At 42.1% G+C, this 26686-nt stretch overlaps 1 protein-coding gene across 1 annotated transcript in view; it reads left to right on the forward strand.

Moving 5' to 3' along the window:
* Nucleotides 1-26686, forward strand: part of FNDC1 (fibronectin type III domain containing 1) — a 92679-nt gene that overhangs the window by 48070 nt on the left and 17923 nt on the right. Inside the window, exons 6-17 of the mRNA XM_012646808.1 lie at nucleotides 976-1074; nucleotides 2934-3051; nucleotides 4892-5079; nucleotides 6094-6201; nucleotides 8868-9056; nucleotides 10431-12478; nucleotides 12521-13037; nucleotides 14731-14831; nucleotides 16734-16845; nucleotides 17786-18250; nucleotides 24191-24259; nucleotides 25627-25776. Coding sequence (XP_012502262.1) covers nucleotides 976-1074; nucleotides 2934-3051; nucleotides 4892-5079; nucleotides 6094-6201; nucleotides 8868-9056; nucleotides 10431-12478; nucleotides 12521-13037; nucleotides 14731-14831; nucleotides 16734-16845; nucleotides 17786-18250; nucleotides 24191-24259; nucleotides 25627-25776 — 4164 coding nt within the window. The remainder of the gene's footprint in view (nucleotides 1-975; nucleotides 1075-2933; nucleotides 3052-4891; nucleotides 5080-6093; nucleotides 6202-8867; nucleotides 9057-10430; nucleotides 12479-12520; nucleotides 13038-14730; nucleotides 14832-16733; nucleotides 16846-17785; nucleotides 18251-24190; nucleotides 24260-25626; nucleotides 25777-26686) is intronic.

Below are 26686 nucleotides of genomic sequence, written 5' to 3' on the forward strand. Positions count from 1 at the left end.
TGCAGGTGTAACCGTGGGCAAGTCACTCAATTGTTATGGCTTTATGTCTTTACATGTAAAATAAGAAGGTCCAATTAGAAAATAACCGAGGTTTCACCTGGGTTTCAGACTCTGCGATTCCACAGTACTCGAGAGTACAAGTTTTACTCCGTCACTGTATTCTTTTCCCCCAAATACAGTCACCCCTCAGCATAGGCAGGAGCTGGTTCGAGGACTCCTTGCGTGCACTCAGACGCTTTCATGCTCAAGTCCAGCAGTCGCCCTGCAGAATCCAAGTATATGAAAAGTTGGAGCTGACTGAAAGAACCATCCAGAAATAAAGCATACATTTAAACTGTTCCATCTACTCGTAGCAAATCTTCAGAGACTCTGTTCTGAGGATTTTAGTTTCAAAGGGCACAGCAACCCACGAGAAAGTAAAGACCTGGGCTGTTAATGTAATACATCTGCTGTTCCGTTCTCTTCTCCTTTCTTTCTGATGATGGATAAAAACAGAGTAACTGACTCCCTGTTCTCTATTTTATAAATAAAAAGAAATTAGCGCACTCTATGGGGGATGGGCATGCTTATAGCTCTGGCTCGGGCAATGCAAAGGCATTATATGTAACCAAAATGTTTGTATCCCCATAATATTCTGAAATTTAAAAAAAAGGAAATAAATAAATTGGAAAAAAAGAAATTAGGGGAATTATGTGGGTAAATATGATACTTTCTTTTTTAAAGCATCACTCATCTCTTTTTGATGCTGATAAGGAACTCATTTTTCAGGATTTATAGGTAAAAATCAGTTCCTCATTTCCTAACATAATAGTGTTCTTTCCGAATTTATTTCCTATGGATCTTGGACTCATCTTTCTTTGTCCCAATGAGGCGGAAATGCAGAGGGAAGGGGAGGGGGAACGCAGACCCCCAGGGAGTGTGTGTTCCCAAGAGGTCCAAGCCCCAGAGTCTCATCCCTCGTTCCCTGGTCCACAGCCTCGGAGTCAGTATACGTGGTCTCCCTGCAGTCCATGAACTCCCAGGGACGGAGCCAGCCAGTCTACAGAGCTGCCCTAACCAAACGGAAGATTTCAGGTATGTTTGTAAGGATGCATTTGGTCAAACCGTGGTCTAATACGAATGCCCTGCTGTTTCCAAATGGTGTTGGCTGGGTGACGAATGACATGAATGTTTCTGAGGATAAAAGAAACAACAGGGCAGACTTGGTCATATTTTAGGTGCAGGCATGCTACTTTTATATGCAGAGCCTGAAGTGTTCTTGTGACAGAATAGATTTCCCTACGTATTTTGAGTGGCTTCGCTGTGCAGTGTTAGGAGCACTCAAACATTTATCCCGTGGAAAGGCACAGTCTGGTCCACGCGTAAGCCACCCTCAGTGATGCATGGAATGAAGAGAAAGAATAGCAGGTTTGGGTAGCATGCTAACGTGATTTCAGCTAAATTTGCATTCAAATGGCATTGAGAATAGTGAGAAAAAATGTCATAGTGGTTTGCTGATAGCCTGATCACTGTCCACTTACTAAGGGACACTTTTTCCCACATTCCTTCACAGATATTTTTATATTACTTGTATATTAACAAATTACATATACCTTTTCTGGACTATGTGCCTTAAAGAGGCAATCTACAACTATATAATCTATAATTATTTTCATGAACTCACAAAACAAAATTAAATTTATTTTACATTATATAAAGAAGTCCACATACCTGATGTTTCACTGCTATTATTCATTAATTGTTGCCAGAGGAAAAGTCCCTGTGTCATTTTTTTTTTTTTATTTGTATAGTCTCCCTTTCTTTTTTTTTTTTTTGAAACAGAGTCTCACTCTCTTACCTGGGCTAGAGTGCCGTGGTGTCAGCCTAGTTCACAGCAACCTCAAACTCCTGGGCTCAAGGGATCCTCCTGCCTCAGTCTCCCAGGTAGCTGGGACTACAGGCATGCAACCACCATGCCTGGCTAACTTTTTTTCTATTTTTAGTTGTTTGGCCAATTTCTTTCTATTTTTAGTAGAGACGGGGTCTCGCTCTTGCTCAGGCTGGTCTCGAACTCCTGAGCTCAAAAGATCCCCCTGCCTCAGCCTCCCAGAGTGTTAGGATTACAGGCGTGAGCCACTGCGCCCGGCCCCTGTGTCACTTTTCTAACAGGCTAAATATTTCCACCTTCCCCTGCTTGTGGTAGAATCCGCATGCTTTAGAAACGTGGCCCCTGTAAAGCAAAACAAACGAACAAAAAGCAAAACAAAAACCCAAGAGACTGAAAAGCAATATTAAAGACATCTTATAAGTCTTAATTTGTTAGAGACTGAACTAAGACTATAAGCTTCATGACTATGACATGTTCTATTAACAACAAAGCTGAATCTCTGTAAGAAATTGACAGACTGAATTCTGTTTTATATCTGAATATAAATTTTAATATGCCACGGAATCACCGATTCTAAAATGTGAGGACGTTGAACCCAATGTGATTCTTGCAGTTGTTTGAAACCAAATTTTTATTTCATGCCATAATCGCCAAGGAAATGTGAATTGAGCTTTTCTTCCCCTAAACTTTTGGTTTCTATAAAAATTTTATTATTTCCAAGAAACTTGCAGTGTGCATTGAGAAAACATTGAGTCCCCTGGACTATCTTTGGCCAGGGCCAGCACCCACTTTGTACTGTCCCGTATGTCAACTGGGTTGGGCAGCTTTTAAAGTGAACTGCCTGTTTCTCAGGCTGTGGTTAAGAAAAGCAAGAATGGAGATTTTTGCTTTTCTATACTGACCAATCAAATAATTGCTTAACTTCCTATCCATTTCATTTGGTCTACATTAAGCATAAGCAATCTGAAAATTATATAGGGTGAATAGTAGACTCAAGTCCAGAGGAACTCAGGGCAGAGCCCATTGCTAGAGAAAGCCTTTTCTATGGGTCCCGTTGTCATTGCAGAAGAGGATGAACTGGATGTACCTAAAGACATCACTGTCCGGGTTATGTCATCCCAGTCTGTGCTTGTGGCCTGGGTGGATCCTGTTTTGGAAAAACAGAAGAAAGTTGTTGCATCAAGGTACATTTGCTTATTTCTTTGTCTTTATTTATGAGAGATGTGGTCTTTCTGGCCCTAAAAAGACATGTTTTTAATGATGTTACTTTTGGACTTACATGGATGCTGGCATCTTTTGTAGCTCGATGGTGGAAGGTTTTATGGCAATGTAGTTACTTCCTAGTGTGGTCACACATTTCTCACAAATCAAATTTGACCAGGGTCTTGTGTGTAATACACACAGAAGACCTCACATTGCACTGGCTCAGAGTTGGATTTTGTGTCTGGAAATCTCCTAGATTGCATTTCTTTCTTTGCTTCCATTCGTTTTAACTTGTCTCATTCATGTTCTGTCCGTGCGCAGGGTCCATCTCGGGGGGAGTTTTATCATTCCTCCTGTTACCCAGGAAGAGTCACAGTAAGACAGGTTTTCTGTAGAATGATGGACATTTTTTTAATGCTTCACGCTTAGTGGTTCCTTATTAGACATTTTTCCAACACTGAATTGCTTCACGTCCAGCTCATTGGTGCATAACAAAATGCACCTTATTTTCTCTTAGACCATGATGTTGTGCTATTCTGGTTTTTATATTCATTTGCAATAGCAATAGAAGAAAAACCAGTAATAAGGTTAAAATAATTTGTATGTTAAAACGCCACTGGGAACACCATTTCTGGTTAGTGGTAGATTGAATATAGCCATCAAAATTTTATGTGTTCAATGACTGAATAGTTTCTATAACCAAGAGAAAGCCCCAAATTTGGTGGCATACTTATTATGTATTAATTTTGAACCTATCCACAACCAGGAAAAGGGAATGTACTTTAAAACGAATGGAACATAATGTTGGGATTATATACATATATAAACTGTTACTCGTATTAGATAGTTTCCTTCACTGTCTGCAAGGAAAAAGACATCTGCTTTTTTGAAAGACCTCAGAAGATTCATAGTGATTCTCTCCCTAGCGGCACGGCCTTCCTCAACATGACGTGTCCCTGATTGCCGCTGGGCTTTGATTTCCAGCATCTTGCTGGAAACCCGAGAAGGCTTGTGTTTTCTTAGCAGAACTGTTGTGTTAATTGGGGTGCTGTGTCTTCAACTCAAGCCTTCTCCTAACTTACTAAATGTAACAAACAGCACATTTTTAATGGATCAAGTGCTTTCCCCTGCAGAGAGGCTACAAAGAAAATTTCTTTTAAAAAGAATCCAGTAAACAGTGTTTGCAACTCTCAGGGTGATGCAGGTGTCTGGGGTTATTGAATATTCCATGTTTGGTCACATCGCATTTCTCTCCCTGCTAATCACACACTGGAGTTCCTCTCCTAAGTTCCTTTGTCCTGCTCTATTTGTTACACATTTTTGCTCCTTTTCATGGTAATAAGTCTACTCAAAACCACATGTTCCCTTTCTTCTTGAACCTATAGAAAACATGCCTGATTTGGCATGAAATGAGGGTTTTTTGTCTTTTTCTCTGGAGATCCAAGATACCCTGGGTCCTTCCTGGTCCTTGATATTGTGCCTTTCCCACCCACACAGACACAAGCGCACGCACACCCCTGACAAGGTAGTGGCCTCATAAAATCTGTCTTCTTTCCATTCCTTCCTTTTGTAATCTTTGCTTGGTCTCTTGAGCAGTTAAGACTTTTTGGTCTTAAAAAGACACTAAGCTCCATCTTTCCTGGCCTATGTTACAGACCCCTTTGCCTGGAACTTAAGCAAAAGTTTCGATTTTTCTCCTCTTTGATTTCCCTACTTATCTCCAGAAGTCATCACTTATGGGAAAGGAAAAACAGCAAGAACCTAGTCTCGTGTTCAGCTGCGGAGAATTTGGATATATTGTTGTGTTGCATTTTCTTACAGACAGTACACCGTGCGCTATCGAGAAAAGGGGGAATCCGCCAGGTGGGATTACAAGCAAATCACTAACAGGCGTGTGTTGATCGAGAACCTGATTCCAGATACCGTGTATGAATTTGCAGTCCGTATTTCACAGGGTGAAAGAGATGGCAAGTGGAGTATATCAGTCTTCCAAAGAACACCAGAATCTGGTCTGTATTTGAAATGGCCTTTGGATTTTCAATTTGGGAATTATTCCTAAAATAAGATTTAAAGTAAACAGTTTAAGAAGCCAGTAGTGACAAAGGCTAGCGTGGGCATTTTTGAAAGACACGTGAACTCTAAATTTTGGTCGTGTTTCTATGTACAAGTGGAAAGAAGTTAGGGAGCCGTTTCCTTGGGTCCTGTTGTAGCCTTTGCTGGCCTTTTCCACTAGCAGGTTGTTCATGTTGTTCTGACGTGTGCAGCACACTACGTCTCAGCATGTAGCACACATAAGTCATCCCTGTATGCACGAATGCCCCCGGGAAACGCATGGCTCTTGCATGTAGGAGAGACTTTTCTTTCCTGAGGCTGAGGTTGTGTTTGATTCTGGGGGAGAATTTTGCTTGTATCCAATGCTACAATTCTTTTCTTTTAAACTGTACCTTTAAAAGTTTTATTAAGAAAAATTTGGAGCTGGATTTTAATCTTCTTTGTATATTTCAATATTTAGCAATGAGAGAAATTCTGAATCTGAGGTTGTGTTTGATTCTGGGGGAGAATTTTGCTTGTATCCAATGCTACAATTCTTTTCTTTTAAACTGTATCTTTAAAAGTTTTATTAAGAAAAATTTGGAGCTGGATTTTAATCTTCTTTGTATATTTCAATATTTAGCAATGAGAGAAATTCTGAATTCCTGAAAGCATTTTCCTAGATGGATCTAAACTCACTATATGAGTTCATTGAAGTGACGTAAATCACTATATCACAAGAACAAGTATAGAATTTTCCCTCATGCGTAATAATAATTAACACAGTAGCTCTTCAATAAGACATACGTACGTAGAGACTGCATGCCATTTACTTTTGGGATATCCACTAGGGCAGCGGTCCCCAACCTTTTTGGTACCAGGGACCAGTTTCATGGAAGACAATTTTTCCACGAATGGGGGATGTAGGAGTTGTGGAGCTCAGATGGTGATGCGAGGGCATTTTAAAATGTTCGATTCCTTCTCGTTTGTAGCTCCTACCACAGCTCCTGAAAACTTGAATGTCTGGCCAGTCAATGGCAAACCTACAGTTGTCACTGTGTCTTGGGATGCACTACCAGAGACCGAGGGGAAGGTGAAAGGTAGGAATCTCATTCCGTGAACTGTCGGATACATGGATTCTGATAAACACTGCCTCTACCCACAGCTTTGGTGCCTGAAAAAGAAATAGGGAAGCAACATACGTGTAAGAGGTGCTAACCCTAGGGACAAGGAGATTTCATGCAACATTTCCACTAAGAGTCAGATAGTCGCGAAGGTGATTATTCTCTTCGTCTTCCTATGAAGGGTTTTTGGTGTTGCCATTAGGAGGGATGTTTTTAATGGCATGGGTGTGACATCATAACCTTCACCCATCCAAACAACACCCTGGTTTTTCTGCTATGGATCTTTTCGTTGCGCCAGGAAGATCACGAAAGTAGGAGTTACAGAAATCCTGTAGGACCATAAATATCTTTAATGAAACCATATATATTTTGAGTGGGTTTGAAAAACTCAAGTAATAAGTGCCGGAAGATGGATTTATTTCCTATTTGTCATTATCTGTCTATTTATTTATTTATGTCATGGAAAATATAACATTAAAATAGAAAAAAATACTAAAGATTTAAAAGAATAAAAATAAACGATTCACAACTAGTTAAATTTTAAAATTGTTGAAAATACTAAAATGTCCAAATCTTTTCTTTTTAATATAAAAGCATTTAAGAACCATTCAGAATTCTGTGTGGGGACATTTTAAAGAGTCATGTTGAGGTTCTTCCCTAGCATTGCCTATGCAAATGCACCCTAAGGGTAGAAAGGAACGGAGTTTGTATTTAAGAAAGGAATATTTTTTATTGTCATTAGATTTTTGGAGACCACTTTAAGACTAATATGTCCAGAAACTTATTATAAAAGTTTGTGTAAGCTTTAAGAAATCCAATAAATTACCACTAATCCCCTTTGAGAATTTCTTAACTGAAAAAATTAAAATTTTTTGTATTCAACTATAAGTTATCTTTGAGGATGTCTTTTCATGGAACAAATAGAAGTTAAGGAAGGTAGATGTGGAATGATATTTTCTATACTTAATACTTTTTCACTTTACGGTTTGTTGGGAATAGATTGTACTATTCTTCTTGCTCAGATTTTTCCCACTGGAATAAATCAAAAACAAAAGAGAATACACATTTAGTTGGCCCCTTTCGATCATTCTTTTTATGACAATTTGGACATTGACTCCCTCTCTATCAATTATTGTTGTTATGCTGAAAAAGTCTCTAAAAATTGAATTAAGACATTTATTGGCTGAACAACTTTTTTTTTAGTTTTAAAAAAGTCAGTTATTGCACCTCTAGTGACTTTATTACCGTGTTGCTTATTTGTTCTTCTCTTCTCCCACATCTCAGTTTATAGCTCTTTGGTGAAAGAAGCTCCTTGGCAGTCAATTAATTATTGCCAGAAATAATAATAGCTACTGAGTTTTTATGTCCAAAAGAACTCATGTATCTTACCTGCTTAGATAGTTTTTGTAAGGGTGTAGTGGTGGGATTGAAATTCATAATTATATTGGAGCATTTTTCTGTGTATAAGAAATGTAAAATATAATAGAAGAATATACTTTGACATGGTTAAATTTTTTCCAGATGAATTGAGTTCATACAAAATCTGAATTATAAAATTTTATAGACAATGGGTTCTCTTAATTCTACTTTTGACCACCACAAATGATGTTTATTCATTTTTAATACGACAAGAACGCTGTGGGTTTTTTTTTCCAGACAAATGCAGAAAAAGCATTTTTGGTTGAAAAATTTTTTTTAATTAATGTACTTTTTAAAGATTAGAGCTTAGGGAAAAGAAAAGATCTCCCATGCTTCTGATAATTGCTTGATTTTTGTGTAATTTAAATTATTATTCTTAGCTCCTACTCATATTAATTTGATACGTTTTGTAAATCTTGAGTTCTTTGAGAGGAAAATAGGCATGACAGTTTTTAGCTGCAGGTGAAAATTATGTTTTAAAATACGACTTCCTTATGTTACAATATTTCTATGTAAGCATAGAGATATTTTAGTTCCTTGGACTGAACTTGCTGTGGTTTTCAAATTTCAAGGGTATTATATACTTACAGATATAGTCAATTAAAGATGGATACATTATACATCTTATAAATCTGTTATTTACTATAACATCTTTTCATCATAGTTTTAAATACTGTGAAATATCCTTATTGGCATATATTGAATAAGGACTTATATCATTCCTACAAAATGAAATTATATTTCAAATATGGAATTTTTCTGGCTTAATATGCTAATAAAAATAACTCAGCTTAATAAACTAAAACTCTTGAAGATGTCAGAAGCTATTCAGAATCAATTCCTAGCAGCTGTCACTTCTTTTTCCTTAGTTTCTTCTATTTGGGATACAAATTAGTAAATAAATACAATTTTAAGAAACCACACCCACAGTGTAAGTATTTTAGGGAATTGTATGAAGACTGGCCTCCTGGGTTCCATATGTTTAATTTGCTTAAGATGGCAAAGTGCCAGCTAATTAAATACGTAGCCCTGTCTGGTTGCCCAGATGAATGTGCAATCACCTTCTGCTGCGTCTTCATGCTCCAGCTGGGGACTTGGCGTGCATTGCTAGCGTATTAATTTTAGTAATGCACGTTCTAATTCATCCTGCCCATGCGGTCTGTCTGCTGGATACAGGACTGTTTTCAGTTTCCTCCTTCCAACTGTCTGCCAAATCGTTTCAGAATACATTCTTTCCTACGCCCCGGCTCTCAAACCATTTGGAGCAAAGTCCCTCACCTATCCTGGAGACACTACTTCTGCCCTGGTGGATGGTCTGCAGCCTGGGGAACGCTATCTTTTCAAAATCCGGGCTGCAAACAGGAGAGGCCTGGGACCTCACTCCAAAGCCTTCGTTGTCGCTATGCCAACAAGTAAGCATTGCGTTTGTGGCTCTCTTTTCTCTCTCTCTTCATTCGTGCTATTTGTTTTGTGTTTCTTTGAATCATGCTCTTGGGTTTAGAACTGTTCAGTTGATGATTTTTGGGGGGCTAAGGTGCTTATTGATTTCTAAAATATTTTTGTAGTCCCTTTAGAAATTAGTCTCCCCAAAGACTAAAATGTTATTGATTGTTTGATAACATTAATTGTTATTATAATATTGATGTATTAGTTATATGATTCATCTTATACCACTGTTTAATTTGGGGCTTATTGTGAAAGGGAAAGAACATTTTTACAAGTGTAATGTGACAATTTTCATCGTTAGCTCACTTTAATTTGTACAGAGCATTTAAAAATGTTTAGTTTGTATTCCGTTATTTAGGAGAGAAGCCTCACTCAGAAGGATTTCAGTTGTCTCGCTTATCTGATCAGTATCAAAGCCAAACAAGTTAAAGATCCAAAACTGGAGTGAAATGGTTTGGGGTTTCTTTTCCACTTCCCCACATTTACGCCAGATGTTGGCAGCACCCTCCTCCGTTCTGTGCTGTGAGGACACGTGGTAGACTGTGATATGAAACAGTTTTGTCCTGGGAAAAACTGAAATATACGAAGTTTGCTCCCTGTGGATCCCTGACTGATGTACAGATTCCTCTCCCCTTGTAGGAGCTCTTCCCTCAGCCAATCCTGCTCTCCACAGGGCAATTCAGGGTGCATTTTATATAATGCCTGCTTATCCAAGGAGCCTTTTTATTTTAAGCCTTATTTTAGAATTGTAAATGTATTTATTATTAAAGGCATTTTAAGCAAGAAGGAAGAAGTAAGGAAGGACATGTTGGGGGAATAGGGAACCCTTTGTAATGCCTCAAAAATTTCAAATCGGTTGCTTGTCACACACAACGCATTCCCATGTGGTTTTGAAGATAGATCATCATTGAGCATTTTGCATGAGGTTTATATGTATTTCATGCCTATTAAGAACAGCTATAATGCATGTGTAATATCCTGACAATTAGTTATAATAAGAAAATCCTACATACGATTTTGCATTTACAAAATCAATGAATTAATTCAAAGTACTATTTCAGAATTCCTTCAGATAAGCTATGATATAATCCGATTTAATTTATGGAGATTCAATTCACATATATTTTCTGGGACTGTATCTGTTACTTAAAAGCAAGATAGAGCTTTAAAAAAGAACACTATCATTGGGAAAATAAGTTTTCAGTGTTCTAAGGCATTAGAAGTTATCAGTTATGATTACTGATTTGAAATGCCTCCACATCACCATCTTAAATGCTCACTTTTTGTCACACAGCTTTTGAATTTCTTCTTTGACAGTCAATTCTTTAAATCTGTTATAGCCAGGAGCAGTGATGTTCAGCAGAACACGGAGGGTAATTGGAAACCTCAAAAACCTGAGCCTCCCTCATCTTCTCCAAAAGCTGCAGCTTCCTCAAAACACACTCATTTGCCTGTTTCTCCCCAAGATAGAAATGTCAAGGACCCTCTCCTTGACTTGAAGAACAAGATATTGGCTAATGGTGGGTTGCCCAGAAAACTCCCGCTTCGCCCTAAGAAGACTGAAGAGTTGGGTCTTCAGTCGACGGAGGTCACCGAGGAGGAGGAGCTAGATTCCCTGGAGGACCCTCCAGCCTCGCCCTCGGAGAGCCAAGACCAGAAGCGAACTCTGAGGCCACCAAGCAGGCATGGGCACTCCGTGGTTGCTTCTGGCAGGGCTCCCGTGCTGCCCCGGAAGGAAGGTGCAGATAAGCGTGGCTCCTCGCTGACCGCCCACCCCCGCTCCTCGGCGGCCACTCCCGCCCACCACACAGCCACCCAGGGCACCTCTCACCGTCCTGCTGGGGGCTCCTCTGCCAACCCGCTTGCCAGCTCTGCCGACAATGACTCGGTGGACCCAGACGAAGACGAGCGAGCTGCAGGCTCCCTCCACCCCAAGGACACGTCTGCGCAGCAGCCACCTCCCAAGAGGCCGGCCCAGCCCTGGCCAGCCCTGTCGCCCAGCCGCCAGTCTGCCTCCAGCGTCCTGCGGGACAGAAGCGCCATGCACCATGGCACAAAACCAGCCTCACCGGCATGGAGGGCACCCCATTCTGGGGCCGTGGAGGAAGATTTCAGCGCCTCAGCCCCACCATCGAGACTTTCTCCACCCCATCGGGGGTCATCTCGGCTGCTGCCCACCCAACCGCACCCGGGCCCTCTGCCCTCCAGGGGCTGGAGGGATGGTCATGAAGCCCCAGCCGCCAACTCTAACGCGCCATCACGGTCCACCATGTCTTCCTCCAGGACACAGGTCTCTGAGGGAGCAGACGCTTCTGATGGCCAGGGCGACAGTGATGGTGACGCAGAAGACAGCGGGAGGCCGGCGGAGGCCACTGCCCAGACGCTGCGGGCCCGGCCTGCCTCTGGACATTTGAGTTTGCTCAGACACAAGCCCTTTGCAGCCAATGGCAGGTTTCTGAACAGATTTGGCAGCGGCCGGGGACTCCGGCTGCAGCCCTCCAGCTCCCCACAGTCCACGGTGCCCCCCCGAGCCCACTCAAGGGCTCACTCTCACCCAGCCTCCGTCCCCAGGCTCGGCTCAGGTATCCATGGAGACGGGGAGGATGAGAAGCCACTTTCTGCCACCGTGGTAAATGACCACGTGCCTTCCTCCTCCAGGCAGACCACCTCTCGGGGATGGGACCCCCTAAGAAGAAGCCCCCAGAGAGGGGCTGGTCTGCACCGGAAGGAGCCTGTCCCAGAGAACCCCAAATCCGCAGGGACAGATGTACATTCTCAGGGCAAATCCTCCTCTCTGTCCTCTAAGGCGCAGGACGTTCAGCAGAGCACAGACGTGGACATGGAGGGTCATTCTCCCAAAACGCAGCCAGTGTCCCTGGGCCGCCAGCTGTCCTCTGCTCGTCCTCCCGCAGCACGGTCACAGCACCACCCTGCGCCCAGTGTTCCCAGAAGGATGACACCAGGCCGGGCCTCAGAAAGGCAGCCCCCGCCACCCGTCTCCACGTCCCAGCACCAGCCCTCCGCCCCCCAGAGCAAGGACTCGGGGCGGTCACTTTCCCAGCCCAAGCTCGCGCTAGCTCAGGCCGGGCGCCCCCGCCCCACGTCGCAGGGCGGCGCCCATGCCCTCTCGGACCCGTACACCGCAAGCTCCCGAGGGGTGCTGCACACGGGGCGCCGGAGCCAGGACGAGGATTCCCAGAGCAGCAATGACAGCGACAGCACGGAAGTCCTGGCCCCCGCCCGCGCCAAGGACGCCACCCTGCCCCTGCCCAAGCACAGTCAGGTGGAGTCGCCTGCGGGGAGCGCCGAGGACAGACCCCGGAGCGGACACGCCGGCTCTTGGCCGAGGCCCGGCGGGCCCCAGACCCGCACCCGCGTCCCGGGCAGGGTAGGGCCGCCAGCGGGGCAGAAGGAGCGGGGCGCGGACCAGGCCACACCCAGGGAGACCCAGCCTCCTTCCAGGCGGCCCCTGCCGTCCAAATCCCAGCAGTCAGTCTCCGCGGAGGACGAGGAGGAGGACGCGGGATTTCTAAAAGGAGGAAAGGAAGACCCTCTGTCTTCCTCTGTGTCCAAGTGGCCCTCTACCTCCACGCCCAAGGGCAGCAAATATGCTGATGGCAGCCTCGCCAAGGACCAGCGGGAGCCTGCCGTGCGGTCTCCTCCCAGAGGGAGCCTGGCGCAGGAAGAGAGCGCCGCTCCCGGGAAGCGACCTCTGCCGCTTCCTCCAGGCAGCCCTCCGAGGGCCTCCCACCTACCTCCCCGACTGCCGCCTCGCAGCCCTGCCACCGCGAGTCCCGTCACGGGGACGCCTTCGTGGCCGCGGTCTGCCACCCGCGCCCCTCCCAGCTACTCCACCACCCCGATGCTCTCCTTGCGCCAGCGGATGATGCATTCCAGATTCCGGAATCCTCTCTCCCGCCAGACTGGGAGACCCCCCTACCGACAAGGTAATTTGTAAAAACAGTCGCTTAACCTGTTTTTAAAAGGCGCTCAGTAGTGTTCATGGCAATTCCTGAGGCCATGAATAAAATAAGCAGTATCTACTATGTCTCAGCACTGTGTTGAGAGCTTTGCACATGTAATGTTATTTCATCCTCTTAACTGTCTCTAGGGTTTGCATCGTGACTCCTGTTTTTCAGATGAGGAAGCCAGAGCTCAGGGACATGAGTGGCTTGCCTGAAGTCAGACAGCTGTGGAGTGGCTGTAATTCCAATCCCAAATGGTCTAGTTGCACAGCCGTCTGTCATTCACTGTCCCATACTGCCTCTTCGAATTCCGTAACTTACCCTCTTAATCTGTGAAAATGTGTAGCAGCCATGATGTCAGACTCAGGGTCCTGTATGTTAGATTCTTCTTAGTTCAAGTGCTAGCGTGTATTTAAGGAATCCACAGTAAGGAATTAGATACGTAGTAGACTCATCTTGTTCTTTTTGTTCTCATCTCCTGCACACAAAACTCAATCGAACAAACCCTGGGAGAAGCTCAAATGTCTTGGATATGAATTGCTCAGACATTACAGTCAGTGAATATTGTCTAAAACCTCCAGAAAATGCATGGTAAAGACGGTTGTCACACAGAGAGATCACAGGCAAATGCGTGCCTTGTATTTCTAGAACAGAGGATGGAGCATAGACAGCTATGAACTGCAGTCTGTGTGGACCCCAGGGAAGGGTCTAAGGTATTTACCATAAATTTGCATTCAGTTAAGTGATGCCTTGAACTCTCTTTTCATGTAATTGGGGCTACATAGAACATTCTTGAACGAATGTATTATTTGTTAATCTGTACAATGCATTGTTATTTCAGTCCAATGTAAAGACATAGAACAATGCCCCTATCAAGGTCAGGTTTCCACTAAGATTGACTATTTTAAGCAAACCTAACACCCCGATAATAGATGTAAAATTCAACATTCCCTTGAGCATGGCAGGAACTCAATAAATATTTAATGAACAAACGAAGGAGTGAGAGAAATGTGTCTGACCTGCACACAGCCGGCAGGAAGCCCAAGCACAACGCACAGTGAGGCTGGAGCAGGGCGGATGGTAGCTGATGAGAAACGGCTCCACACGCGGTGCAGAGGGACGAGACAGCTGCAGGGCACTGCGGCACTTTCTCCCTCCTCTCTAAGCAAATACTAGCGCTTCTCAAGCAGCCGCACTGCACACTCATACTGGGCAGGTGATGACTGGGACCCGAGTCAGGTGGAAATAGTTGTCATGTTTAGTATGACATGCCGAGAAAAGCAGGACAGCTTCTAGTGCATTTTGGAGACAATTTTCTCTATCCTTCCAAATTTTCCCCCCTCCAGCTTCCAAATGGCTAAAATAAAGCTATAGCTACTAAGGGCTTAAGCTTTACATGGCAATTTTACTTAAGCCGCACATGCTCACGCCCCCTGTATTATCAGAAAACTGTAACTTTACTATACTCTTAATAGACATTCATAGTTGTCATGCAGAAGTCGCAATTTAAGACTGTCATTATTTAAGATATTTGAACTATTGGTTTAATGTTCTGTTTAGTGTTTCCATTAGGAATGATGTGCTGCTACTTACAGTTTGACATGAAGCCAACTTTCCAGGAATGTTAAACATTGCACTGACCAGGCTCTGTTACTGTTTTTTTTGTACCATGTAGGTTATAATGGCAGACCAAATGTAGAAGGGAAAGCTCTTCCCGGTAGTAATGGAAAACCGAATGGACAGAGAATTATCAATGGCCCTCAAGGAACAAAGTGGGTAGGGTACATTTCCTTACACATACAAGTTGTTTGCATGCTGTTGAGAAAAGAAATATGGTGAACATTACTATTCATATGTGAAGATACTTGGATATGCTTTCTTTCAATGCTCAGAAAGATCTTTTGTTCTCCCAAGTAACTAGTTTGTTTTCTTCTTATAGCTAGGGAGATGAGGCATGGGCCTTTGGTTTTCATTTGCCTTGACTGGTGGGGAAGGTCAAACAACCGTATGTATGGCCCAACCACAGCCATTATGGAGCAAACGAAGGGCTTCTCAAATGAACTTATCTTTTCCCTGTCCGAATAGCCGTATTTTTTTTTATTTTTTGTTTATAGTTTAATCAAATATTATACATATTTTCTGTAAGTTGACTCAAATCTTTTATAAAAGGAAGCAGAGTAAAAACAAACAAAAAAAACCTCCTCTGAATTATATAGGCAATTTTATTACATCATCTCTTGAAGCTTCCAACATTTGTTGTTTGACTAAAATCATGCATTAATACTTTATGTATGTCTAAATTAAATAACTTTAACTGCTAAGAGTTAAGATAAATGTTTAGGGGTTTTCGGTGGGTTAAGGTTAATGGAAAGAATGCTTTACAGTATTCAGGAATTTAAAAATATGTTTTCAAAGAATAAAAAAAATTATTTATGCTGGAATTCTCAGTCAAAACTTCCCACTTACAACAATAAGGTTTAGGAAAACATTAAAAGGACTTAATGAAATTTTTAGCCATAGGTGATCTAATGATGCATTTTGCTATTTCTCAAAGGAAAAGAAATTTATAATAGGAACAATGCATACTAGAGCAAAATGTCATTGCAAACAATTTTGAATTGAAACAGAATGGGGTGGATTTCAAAAGTAGGATTTATATAAATTTTGTTTTAATTACTGAAACAGCACCCAACAGCATGGCCTGCTCACTGGGCTTCCTTCTGTAGACTGTGCAGAGCTGTGGTTCTCAGATGTCAGCCAGCTCAGGATCACTGGAGGGCTTGTCAAATTCAGGTCTGGGTGGGGCTGGGTGACTGGAGTTTATGACAAGTTCCTATGTAATGCTGAGGCTTTGGGTCCAGGGCCATACTTTGAGAACTACCAGCAAAGAGCATGAACTTGTTCCTTAATAGAGACAATAATTGCCTTTTTCAAAGTTTATAGTTTCTTAGAATATGAAATTTTTGTATACATAGTATTTTAGGCAATATTATTGCAAATTATATTCTTTTAGCTATACCAACATTGATTTTTAATATTAACAACAAATGGAAACATGTTTTTAATATACTAAAAATATATGTTCATTGCAAGAAGTTAAAACAATTCTGAAATGTATGAAAAAGAAAATAAGCATCCTCAACCCCCAACTACTTCTTGGTGATGATCACTGTTAATAGTTTGGGGTATATCCTTCCAGAATTTTTTTCTCTGCAGTCTTAAGCTTATATACACACAAATTAATATATTTTTATCTTTGCAAAATAATCATCCCCGTAATCTGAGTTCAGCACAGGTCAATATATGTAGAATTCCCTTATCTTTTTTATTGGCTGCATAGTATTCTGCCACATGGATGGGCCATAATTTATTTAGTCTCTTCCCTCAATTGATAGACACTTGTGTTGTTTTCTGTTTTCCAGCATTAGACATAATGTACTTAATGGTAAAAATATTTTGAACATCTTTTGTATAGATGAGAAACTTAAAACAATTTATAAATTATATGGGTAAGCAATTATAATATGAAATATAACTGGTTTATACTTTATTTTTTTAAACCTTATAATTATACTGACAAAAATAATATGTCCTACTCGTGCATATGTTCATGTAGTTGAACTAATGTGAATGTTTTGGAACGTTCAATGTATTCTTTAATCTATGTCACGGATTCAGGTTGTGGACCTTGATCGTGGGTTAGTACTGAATGCAGAAGGAAGGTACCTCCAGGATTCACATGGAAATCCTCTTCGGGTTAAACTGGGAGGGGATGGCCGGACCATTGTGGGTAAGTGAGAATGGCTTTTAAGGAACAAAAGTCTACTGAAGAGTTGTAGAGTAACAACTTCTCCACTCCTTCCTTTTTAATGGTTGTCCTTGGTCCTGTTACTTTTAGTCACGTGGGCAGAAGAGCCTCGAAAGAGGTAGAACTCAGTGTTTTCCATCATGCAGCTTTACTTCTACTTTTCCTGCAGCCTCCGCCCTCTAGAAAATGTGTCTTTATACTCTGTTCTTGAAATTGGGCAGTTTAGTGGAGGGGTCTACAAACGATGGCCTGCAGGCCAAACCCTGTCTGCTGCGTGTTTTTCTAAGGCCTAGGAGCTCAGCATAGTTTTTACATTTTTAAATGATTGCTAAAAAAAGAAGAAAATGATTAGAATTCACATTTCAGTGTCCATACACAAAGTTTTATTGGAACACAGTAACATTTATTTATGCATTGTCAAATTCATTTGTTATGTGTGATTTACGTATTGCCTGTTGACTTTTTTGCACTACAAGAGCTGAGTTGAGTAGTTGCAACAGAGACCATCTGGCCCATAAAGCTTAAAATATTTACTCCCTGCCCTTAACAGAAACAGTTTGCCGCTCCTGGTTGGAAGTAGCACTTTCCTCCTTAGGAATAGGAGAGAGGAGGCGCAAGAATTACCTCCTTGGCTAGACACTGAGAGTTATCTCAGCATAACGGGCACACTCATGAAATATTACATATTTATGTGCGGTAATGCAGAGCAGTAAACACTAGAATAAGCCCAGGAATTTCCGGACAGCAGTAGATATTGCCGCCTCAGCTGTTGTCCTTTTTATCATGCATGATAATTATCTCTTTGCCTTTCACTGCCTGAAACATAACCATGCGTGAGCTCCGGGAAGGTGTTTATCACCTGCTCTTATTTTCTGTGGATTGTTTCACCTTCTTGCGTGGCTCTCGGCTGATTTTGTTTCAGATCTGGAAGGGACCCCCGTGGTGAGTCCAGACGGCCTCCCCCTCTTTGGGCAGGGGCGACACGGCACACCCCTGGCCAGTGCCCAGGATAAGCCAATTTTGAGTCTTGGTGGGAAGCCCCTGGTGGGCTTGGAGGTCATCAAAACAACCACCCATCCCCCCACCACAACCACGCGGCCTACCACTACTACGACACCCCTGCCTGCCACTACGACCCCAAGGCCCACGACTGCCACCACTCCGCGGCCCACGACCGCCACCACACGCCGCACAACCACCACCCGCCGCACAACCACTATGCGCCCAACGACCACAATCCGAACCACTACGCGGACAACGACCACCACCACCCCTGAACCCACCACCCCGGTCCCCACCTGTCCCCCTGGAACCCTGCAGCAGCGTGACAATGGAGGCAACCTGATAATGGGCTCAAATGGGATCCCGGAGTGCTACCCCGAGGAAGGTAACCTGTCTGATTCTATTGGTGCCCCCTTGCCCGGTGCACGAGCATGCGGCATTCCAGAGTAGCATGGCGAAACCTGCAGGGGAGGGTGAGTGCTGTGCACAGCAGGGCAGCAGGAGAAGCGTTTTTAATCCCAGCAGGTGCGTTTGACAGTACTGTGCCACAGCTAAGGTTGTCAGGTTTAGCAAATAAAAATATTGCGTGGGACATATTTATATGGAAAAGTTATTTGCTGTTCATTTAAAATCAGCTAACTGGGCATCTTGTGTTTAATCTGGCAACTCTTATCACAACCCAAGTCAAAAATTTAGCTGAAACTGATGACATTATTAGTTTGGACTAGCATTTCCCAAAGTGTGTTCCAATGGATATTAGAAGATTAGTAGTTGTTTATTTTTTTTTTTTTAAAAGAAGGTTCTGTGATTAACTACGTGATTTCTACAGGTTGGATAAATTTCTTTCTGTTGGAACATTTAGATCATTGAATAGTCTTGTTGTGAATCTCCAAGAAAAGTAGTATTTCTCAATCACGTTTGGCAGATGAACATTTTTTTGAGCAGCGCTCCCCTTGGAAAACGCTAACCCTCACATGCCAGCCTTCTTGTGGGAGCCTGGGCTTTCAGCTGGGTCAGGACGTGCCTTTCCCTGCTTTGCCATCCTGGTCTGGGCTGTCCTGCTGCCTGATGCGGGTCTGTCTTCCTTCTGAGAGCAGCTCATTCTCCGTAAAGAGTAGGAGCCAGAACACCTTCGTCCATCCTTCCACTCAGTCCCCTGTTCAAACTGTTTTGGAAGAAATCATCCTAGATTTGCACCAGGCACGGAGGAGATAAATTCATCTTCTTTTCCTCGGTTTGAAATGAATTACAGTGTTGGCTATAAAGCTGATGTCTTTCTAAACTAAGGCAAAGTGAGGAGCCTTCATTTCAGGAATCATTTGCACACCTGAAATTCTTAACCAGCAAATCATTAACCACGCTAAGCACAATCAGTTTGAACGTGAATGCTGTATCCAACATGAGAATTCTGTTTGAAGTTAGTCTTCCCATGGAAAAGGTCCAAATAAGCAGGAAAACTTGACACGTCTAAAAAATTCGCACCGAAGAACAAGGAAACATGAAGGAAGAAGACCATTGGGAAGAAAATTCTTGCTGTCCGTTTAGCCTGTGAGTATAAATTTGAATTTACCCTTGAATTTCTTCTATTAAAACATTATGTCACTTTCCTTGACTTCTTCTGCATACATTAATGTGCTTAATTTTAAAGATTGAGGTATAATTAAAACAGACAATTACTTAATAATTGGTTGGAAACAAAAGAGTGACTATTTTGGATTTGGTTTTACTTTCTATTGCTGTTATTTTGCACTTTATTTCGTCTGCTTTTATTTAGGCCTTCTAGTGTGTTTTTATTTACTTTGTATTTTTGGACATTTATTTGGCATGAAAGTCAATATTTTTTCTTGGCATTTTTGTTTCTTCTTTTCTTTGCAAATGATAATATACACATTCACTCCTATCTGGTCTCCTGGTTCCCTAGTCCAAGCTGAAGGTCAACATTTTGAAAATAAGTACAAATCAGTGCAAAGTCTTGGGAAAAAATTAAATTTGGGGACAGCAACAAACCATCCTCATATGATATTTTAATGTACTATAATTTATTATTTTAATAATACTTCTGTGTGGCTTCTCTTCCTTTTTTATTTCTGTTGCCACTAACAACTTTAACATTTTCTTTCTTGTATTAATTCTAATCATAGTTAATTTTATCTTTTAATCTTTTTAAACCAGTTTATTGAGGTATGACTGGCACAGAACAAGCCGTACATATTTAATCCACACCTCGATGAGCTCGGTGTAAGAATACACCCGGGACACCACCGTCCTCACCCAGGCCGAGGACACATCTGTCACCTCCCAACGTTTCCTTCCCCCATATTGTTAGTATTATTCTTTTCTCTTAAAAGTGATAATTTATTATTTTTTTTGTGGTAAGAAGTTAAATTTTTAAAAAATCTTAATAGCTCTATTGAGATATAATTCACATACTATAAAGTTCATCCTTTTAAAGTTAGTGGTTTTTATTATATTCAGAGTTGTGCAACTGCCACCACTGTCAAATTCCAGAACATTTTCATCACCCACAGAAGAAACTTTGTCCCCATTCGCAGTCACTCCCACCCCTCCCTCCTCCCAGCCCCTAGAAACTCCTAATCTACTTCCTCCCTCTGTGTATTTACCTATTCGAGACATTTCGTATAAATGGAATCATATAATATGTGGCTTTTTGTGTCTGATTTCTTTCACTTAGCAGAATTGTTTCTAGGATTCATCCACATTGTAGAATATATCACTACTTCATTCTGTCTGTTCCATCATACATACGGATATAGCAGTTTTTATCCATTCATCAGTCAATGATCATTTGGGTTATTTCCACCTTTTGGTTATTATTAATAACGCTGCTATGAACATTTACGTACAAGGTTTTTTTCCAAATACCTGTTTTTAGTTCCCTTGGGTATATAGCTGGGAGTGTAATTGCTATGTCAAGTGGTAACGTTTACCCCTCTAAAGAACTGCCAAAGTGTTTTCCCTCAGCAGCTGCACCATTTTACATGCCCACGTGTAATGTCTGAGGGTCCCACGTTCTCTACATCTTCACCAACACTTACATTTATGTGCACGTCCTCATGTGTCATGGGTGTCGTCCTTGTGTGTAGATTCCTATAGACAGAGACACACGTTATGTGATTGTTCTGGTGCATTGTTGTTGCATATCTTTCTCTCTCTCTACACATACTCGTGGTTTTTCTGGGTGTTTTTGCTTTTGTTTTTTTGTTTTGTTTTTGCTCAGTCTGATCCGACTTCTCCATTAGGTAATAAGCTCCTTGCAGTTGAGACAATGTCTTCTGCTTCATCCCTAATTCCTTGTGGTGCCTAATTATGCATCTTTGGGTATCTAAACAACACCTAAGAGACAGGCATGCTCCATTTTCTAACTGAAGAGTAAAAGTTGGTGCTGTTTGTCTTTCAGGTTCTGTGTCTACAGATCTGGTGATATCGTGTACGTTTGGAAATGTGACCAGACAGCTGAACATCTTCAAGAATTTGTAAAGTGACTTTGTTGCATGTTACAGGAAAACATCAGTCATTACAGAAAATGGCTCTGCCCCACCACAGCCTGCTCTCAAGACAGAAAGTACAAAGGGAAGAACTGACAATTCATTTGAGCTGGACCAACCGTACAATGTGCAAACATACTTGAGTGTCAGATGGCTGTCATTTAAACTCTTTTTTCTCTAAACTTCTACTGAGAATAATTTTTTTCACATATTTTGATTATTTCTGGAGCTAAGGCCTTAATTCATTGGTGACATTTTTCACTAACTATTTGGATAATCTACTGAAGAGAATAAACTACACTACCATAGTTGATGGCTCACAGCTACTTTTATGTGACAAGATTGAGACTTTTACCATTGATGCCAGGTGGACTTATTAATATAAAACATCCAGTTTTATGTAGTTCCAAATGGTTCAAAATGGCATCCTGGTGGGGCAAATTCATGTGGTCAGCCTTTTTAAAAAATTGTAAATATACTTCATTACATCTGGAAGTGACTTTTACTTGGAGTCAGCATGGTGCTATTTTAGAAAAATTATGCCTGCGTTTATTTGGCCTTAAAAAAAAAAAGAGCACTGAATCACTCAGTAAGATGTTTCCTTATCCCAGAGGATTTACTGTCACTCATCTCAAGAGGTGATCTTGGTTTGCATTTCTGAGGCCTGCTGCGTGCGCTGGAGCATTTCAGCACCTTAAGGAATTACCGTTAACACCGGAATCCGTGAAGGAAATGATGTACTTTCCCCTTTCCTTGTTTATCCTGGGATGCAAACGCTGCACAGTGTATTCATTTTTGACTTGGCTAAAAGCAATAATGAGAAGAAATGCAACTGAACCGATAATGAGGAAAAGCAGGAGTATGTTTCTAAAAATTAAATTGACAAGGGAAAGAAAATGGTAGGCCAGGAAACAATGGCAAGATAATCCCGAACTTTGGGGCATGTGGACCTGAAAACGGTCCGATTTGAACAGGCCCAGAAGTAATCTGTCTTGGATCCGGGCATATTGACATTGGAATGCCCTAAGGAAAAGCCATGTTTAATAGTGTTGCATGAAATGGCCATCCTGCCCGTAACGGGTAGATAATTTGCATTTTCTCTCTTGTTGACATTCATTGGCCTCATCAGAACATGCCTGAGTCACCACCTCAAGGAGTGTCTCTTGGGCGTCTGAATGGAGCCTGGGGGCTTCTTACCGTGGCCTACAGGAAGACGGGACAGACAACATGAGGTTGTCGCTGTCCTCTGCCGGTGGAGTTTATTCTGGCAACATCACATTCATGATGTTATTCGAAGTGGGCTCAAAAAAAAAAAAGACTGGTAGAATAATTATATTGGAGTTTACATACTTTCTACCTCAATTTCCCTTTCACTGCACTGTGGAATGATGATTCTAATAGAGCACCTTAAGCCTCAGAAAGAATTTGATTGATTAGTTCAACTTTTAAAAAATGGAGGCAGTTTTATGAAGTATAAAGTACATGGTCTTTAGAGCCAGAGGGCTTGAAGTTTAAGTTCTGTTTTTGCTGTCATTCACCATCTGTGTGTCTCCAGGCACGTCGTAAATCCTCTCAGAGCCTTGCTGCCCCTGCCTGGGAAGTGTGGGTATTATAAGCCCAACGAACCTTGAGGGTTTGTTGTGAGGATTAACTCGAACAATGTATACATAAAAGTGGCTGCTGCATATAAGGCGTCCAACAAATCATGGTTATTTCTTCCTGTTGTCTCCCACCTCACCCCCTTTGAAGAGTGCAGTGAGTTAGAGAGTTCTATGTAATTGATGTGGGCTTGGGGTCAAAAAAAGGGAAGGAATTCCTTTGAATTTTTTGAGTTATAAAATTTTTTGCCTCCAGATTTTATCAACCACAGTGAGATGTTCTCCTTTTGATAGCCACATCTGTATCCTCCAAGCAGAGGAATAATGTAATTGATACCATCGCACCTGCTCAAAAAGACCTCTGCTTAAACTACCCAGATAGCAGAGGCAAAAATGCATTGTTATGCTTAGATCACTCACCTTTCTTGACCACGTGTTACTCATGCTCATAATATTAGTTCAGTCATTACAGGAATTTTAATAAAAGTTCTAAGTAGGGTTTCCTGGAAGATATCCAAAAAATCACATCTAAAATTCTATAAGTTGCATTTAAAGCATAATCCTGTAGCCCTGATAAATCTAGTGGTTATTAAGCCCAACCTGTCTGTAAAGAGAACTTTGTGATCATTGAAATAGTATTTCCAAACTTCATATGCAAATCAAGCAATCTGATAAGTCCAGATTTATCTCCTGAGTTGATGAGAAGGGGTGGGAGGTTAGAGGGAAGTAGAAAAGCACAGGGAACTCCCATCGATGCAGTTGGCCTAGTTGGGACAATCACCCTGCTTCTAGAATATTCCAGAGCAAGATCGAGGGAATGGAGGGAATGAAGGTTGATGAACAGAGAAGTTCACATGCGAGGGGATTTTTGCCACCATCATTAGCACCAAGCTTCACTCTCCCCACTCTCCTGGCTGCCCTCTGAGAAGGCCCTTCCCTGGCACCCAGGGCGGGCAGGCTGGTGGGGGGTGGAGGGCGGAGGATGGAGAGTGCTGTGGGAACGCAGAAGAACTGTTTGCTCTTGAGTGGGGAAGGCATGTGGATTGCCCTTTTCTGAGCCTGGAGGAGAGAAAGTGTGGGTTCCATTCCAGCGTCGTGGTGATTTTCCTTCTGCAAAAGCTAAGGAGACTGCTCCTGGGGATGAACTGTTACCCTGGGGCTGCGCCTGGGCAGCGGCTGATGGGGAAACAGTGGGTGATGCCTCCCCTCTTTCTCCGCTAGACGAATTCTCAGGCTTGGAGACGGACACGGAAACACCCACGGAAGAGGCCTACGTTGTATACGATGACGGTATGAACTGGGTTTTAAAACATTATTTAGACACTTTCCTTCCTGATCAGAGGATCTTGTTTTAATGACTAAGTGGATGATCTTGATGGCAGCTCCCTTCAGAACTCTGCACGGCTTAGTCACCCCAGGTGCATACGATTAAAGAGGTGCTAATTAAAGAGAAACAGCAAACACAGCCTCCCAAGAAGTCCCATGTGCTCCCTGTACTCTCCCTCCCAACCCTCCGCGACTCAAGAGATGATCAAGCGCCCTGTCCGGGCTCCCTCCTCCTTCATTTGTAAAACTGCTCAGTTTATCCAACGTCCCGGCTTTTTCACGTGGCTCTTCTCTTTCTCCTTCTTCCTTTTCTCTCCTTTTCTAATTACATAAAAAATACGGTGCTGTAGATGTATTGATTTCTTGTCGTAGAATCATTGCAAGGGTAAATTTATAAGACTAAGAATACAGAATGCCTTGGACAGCATGGAGCAGTCACTCAATGAATGGTAACTAATGTTGTTATTAAACTTGAGACCCCGTGATCGTTTCATTTGCTTTAGAAGTCGCCTGTGTGGTTGATGGAGTTCACGTAGGAATCTTGTCCACACCTGGTGCCGCCCTTTGCCACTGGGGCTCAGGATTCTCACCTGCGTGCTTCCCCTTTTCTGCTACTCTTCCTAGCTCCAACTGTCTTAAATCACAACTGTGTGAATAATGCCACCTTTGGCGCTTTATTTATTCACAGTAAATCTTGATGCAGTGGTTTAATCCAAGGTTTTCAAACAAAAACTGACTTAAAAACAGCAGATGTCAGAAAGCAAAGGAAGATTTCTTAGCACCTTTGAAAATACTAACCATCTTTCTTATTGCCTTTGAACAGTTTGAAAGGGGGGCAGAGTTTCATTTTCTTTTTCAAATGTTAAAGGATTAGTTCTTTCGGCAGGATTAATCCTACCTCCCTCCCCAGAAAAAAACCCATACACAGAAGATAGCTTTTAAGAAAAAAATTCAAGCTGATTTTCTGATGTGATCTTTCGTGGCTCTAAAAGGGAGAATGATGCAGGTAGAGAATGGCCTTGGGCCAGTACCACGAGCTGAACCGATGGATTTGAAGGTTCTCTCCATCTCTGATTATAAAACTTCATTTTTCTGGTCATGTGTGTTTCTTTTTTCCCCTTCTCTCTTTATCTGAAGCCACTTTGTTGTGAGGACTGAAATGGGAAGAAATAGTACTTTAGTGGAAACAAACTATGTCTAGACATAGCTTTTATTTTAGGCTGTTGGTGTGTGTTTCAGTCTACAGCTGAATCTTAAGATGGCATCATGTGACTGTAAACGATGCCCCTTTTCTGGCAGGGCCCAATGACAGAGCCTTCATATCATTTCAGATTATGAATTTGAGACCTCGAGGCCACCAGCCACCACCAAGCCTTCGACCACTGCTGCCACAACTACACCAAAGGTCATCCCAGAAGAAGGCACCATCAGTTCCTTTCCTCAAGAAGAATTTGATCTGGCTGGAAAGAAACGATTTGTTGGTAAGTATAACTTCCTTAATCAGAGAAACATGAGTTTTTAACTTTTGCTCTTTGAAGAAGAGCGTAACTAATCTCTTGGCCTGGCCAAGGCAGTGCATTTTGAATTTTCCCAGAGTAAAATTTCCATTTGGGGTACTTTAGTGAGTCAGTCCTGTTGAGATGCATATTAACTTGCTTTCTGCAAAAGTCAGAAGCGGGGGAGGATGCAGGAGGACTTTTGGTATCCAACAGAGGACAGTTTGCAGAGGCTGCCTTGTGTAGACTAAGAGTAAGAAACACAGGTCCTCAGGAGCAAGGGACATGAGCATTTTTATTGCAGCTAGCTTTCCTAAGACGAGACTTACCACTAGGCCTTATCTGCTATTGTTGGCTAAATTCTTCCTAAAAGGTTAGCAGGTTACGGACTTGAGCCACTAACGCTTGCAGTATCACAGAACCAAAGCTGTTTTTGTTTAGTTATTGCCTATAATTTTCATTAGCCTCAAGGATTTGGAATTTAGAGATTCATCTTATTCTTGTTTCTCAGTCATTAAAACAATTTCAATAGGAATTTCTCTGTAACTGAACTGTGTTTCGTTCCTTTTGCAAGTCTTCTTTTCCCACGCCCTTAACGAACTTCATTAATGAGGCAGTTGGATTAATATGTTACTGAGTGGAGACAAGCAATAGCTTAAACCAATATCACACTTTCTGTTTCCAAAACAAATGTTCTGCCATGAGCGGAGAGCAGCTCTTGCCAGCCGAGATGTAGTGATTGAGTGTCTAAACCACACGGACTTGAGGAACAAGAGTATTAATTTGAGGTAGCATTCCTGAGGCAAGCGCTAATGCTGGCCACGGTATGCAGCTGCCTGGCTGCCTTTGCCAAATGCTGACTTCTCGCTCTGCAATTCCGTGGCAGGAATAGAAA

The sequence above is a fragment of the Propithecus coquereli genome, unplaced genomic scaffold, assembly GCF_000956105.1.
Source record: "Propithecus coquereli isolate 6110/MARCELLA unplaced genomic scaffold, Pcoq_1.0 Scaffold25, whole genome shotgun sequence".
Lineage (NCBI taxonomy): Eukaryota > Metazoa > Chordata > Mammalia > Primates > Indriidae > Propithecus > Propithecus coquereli.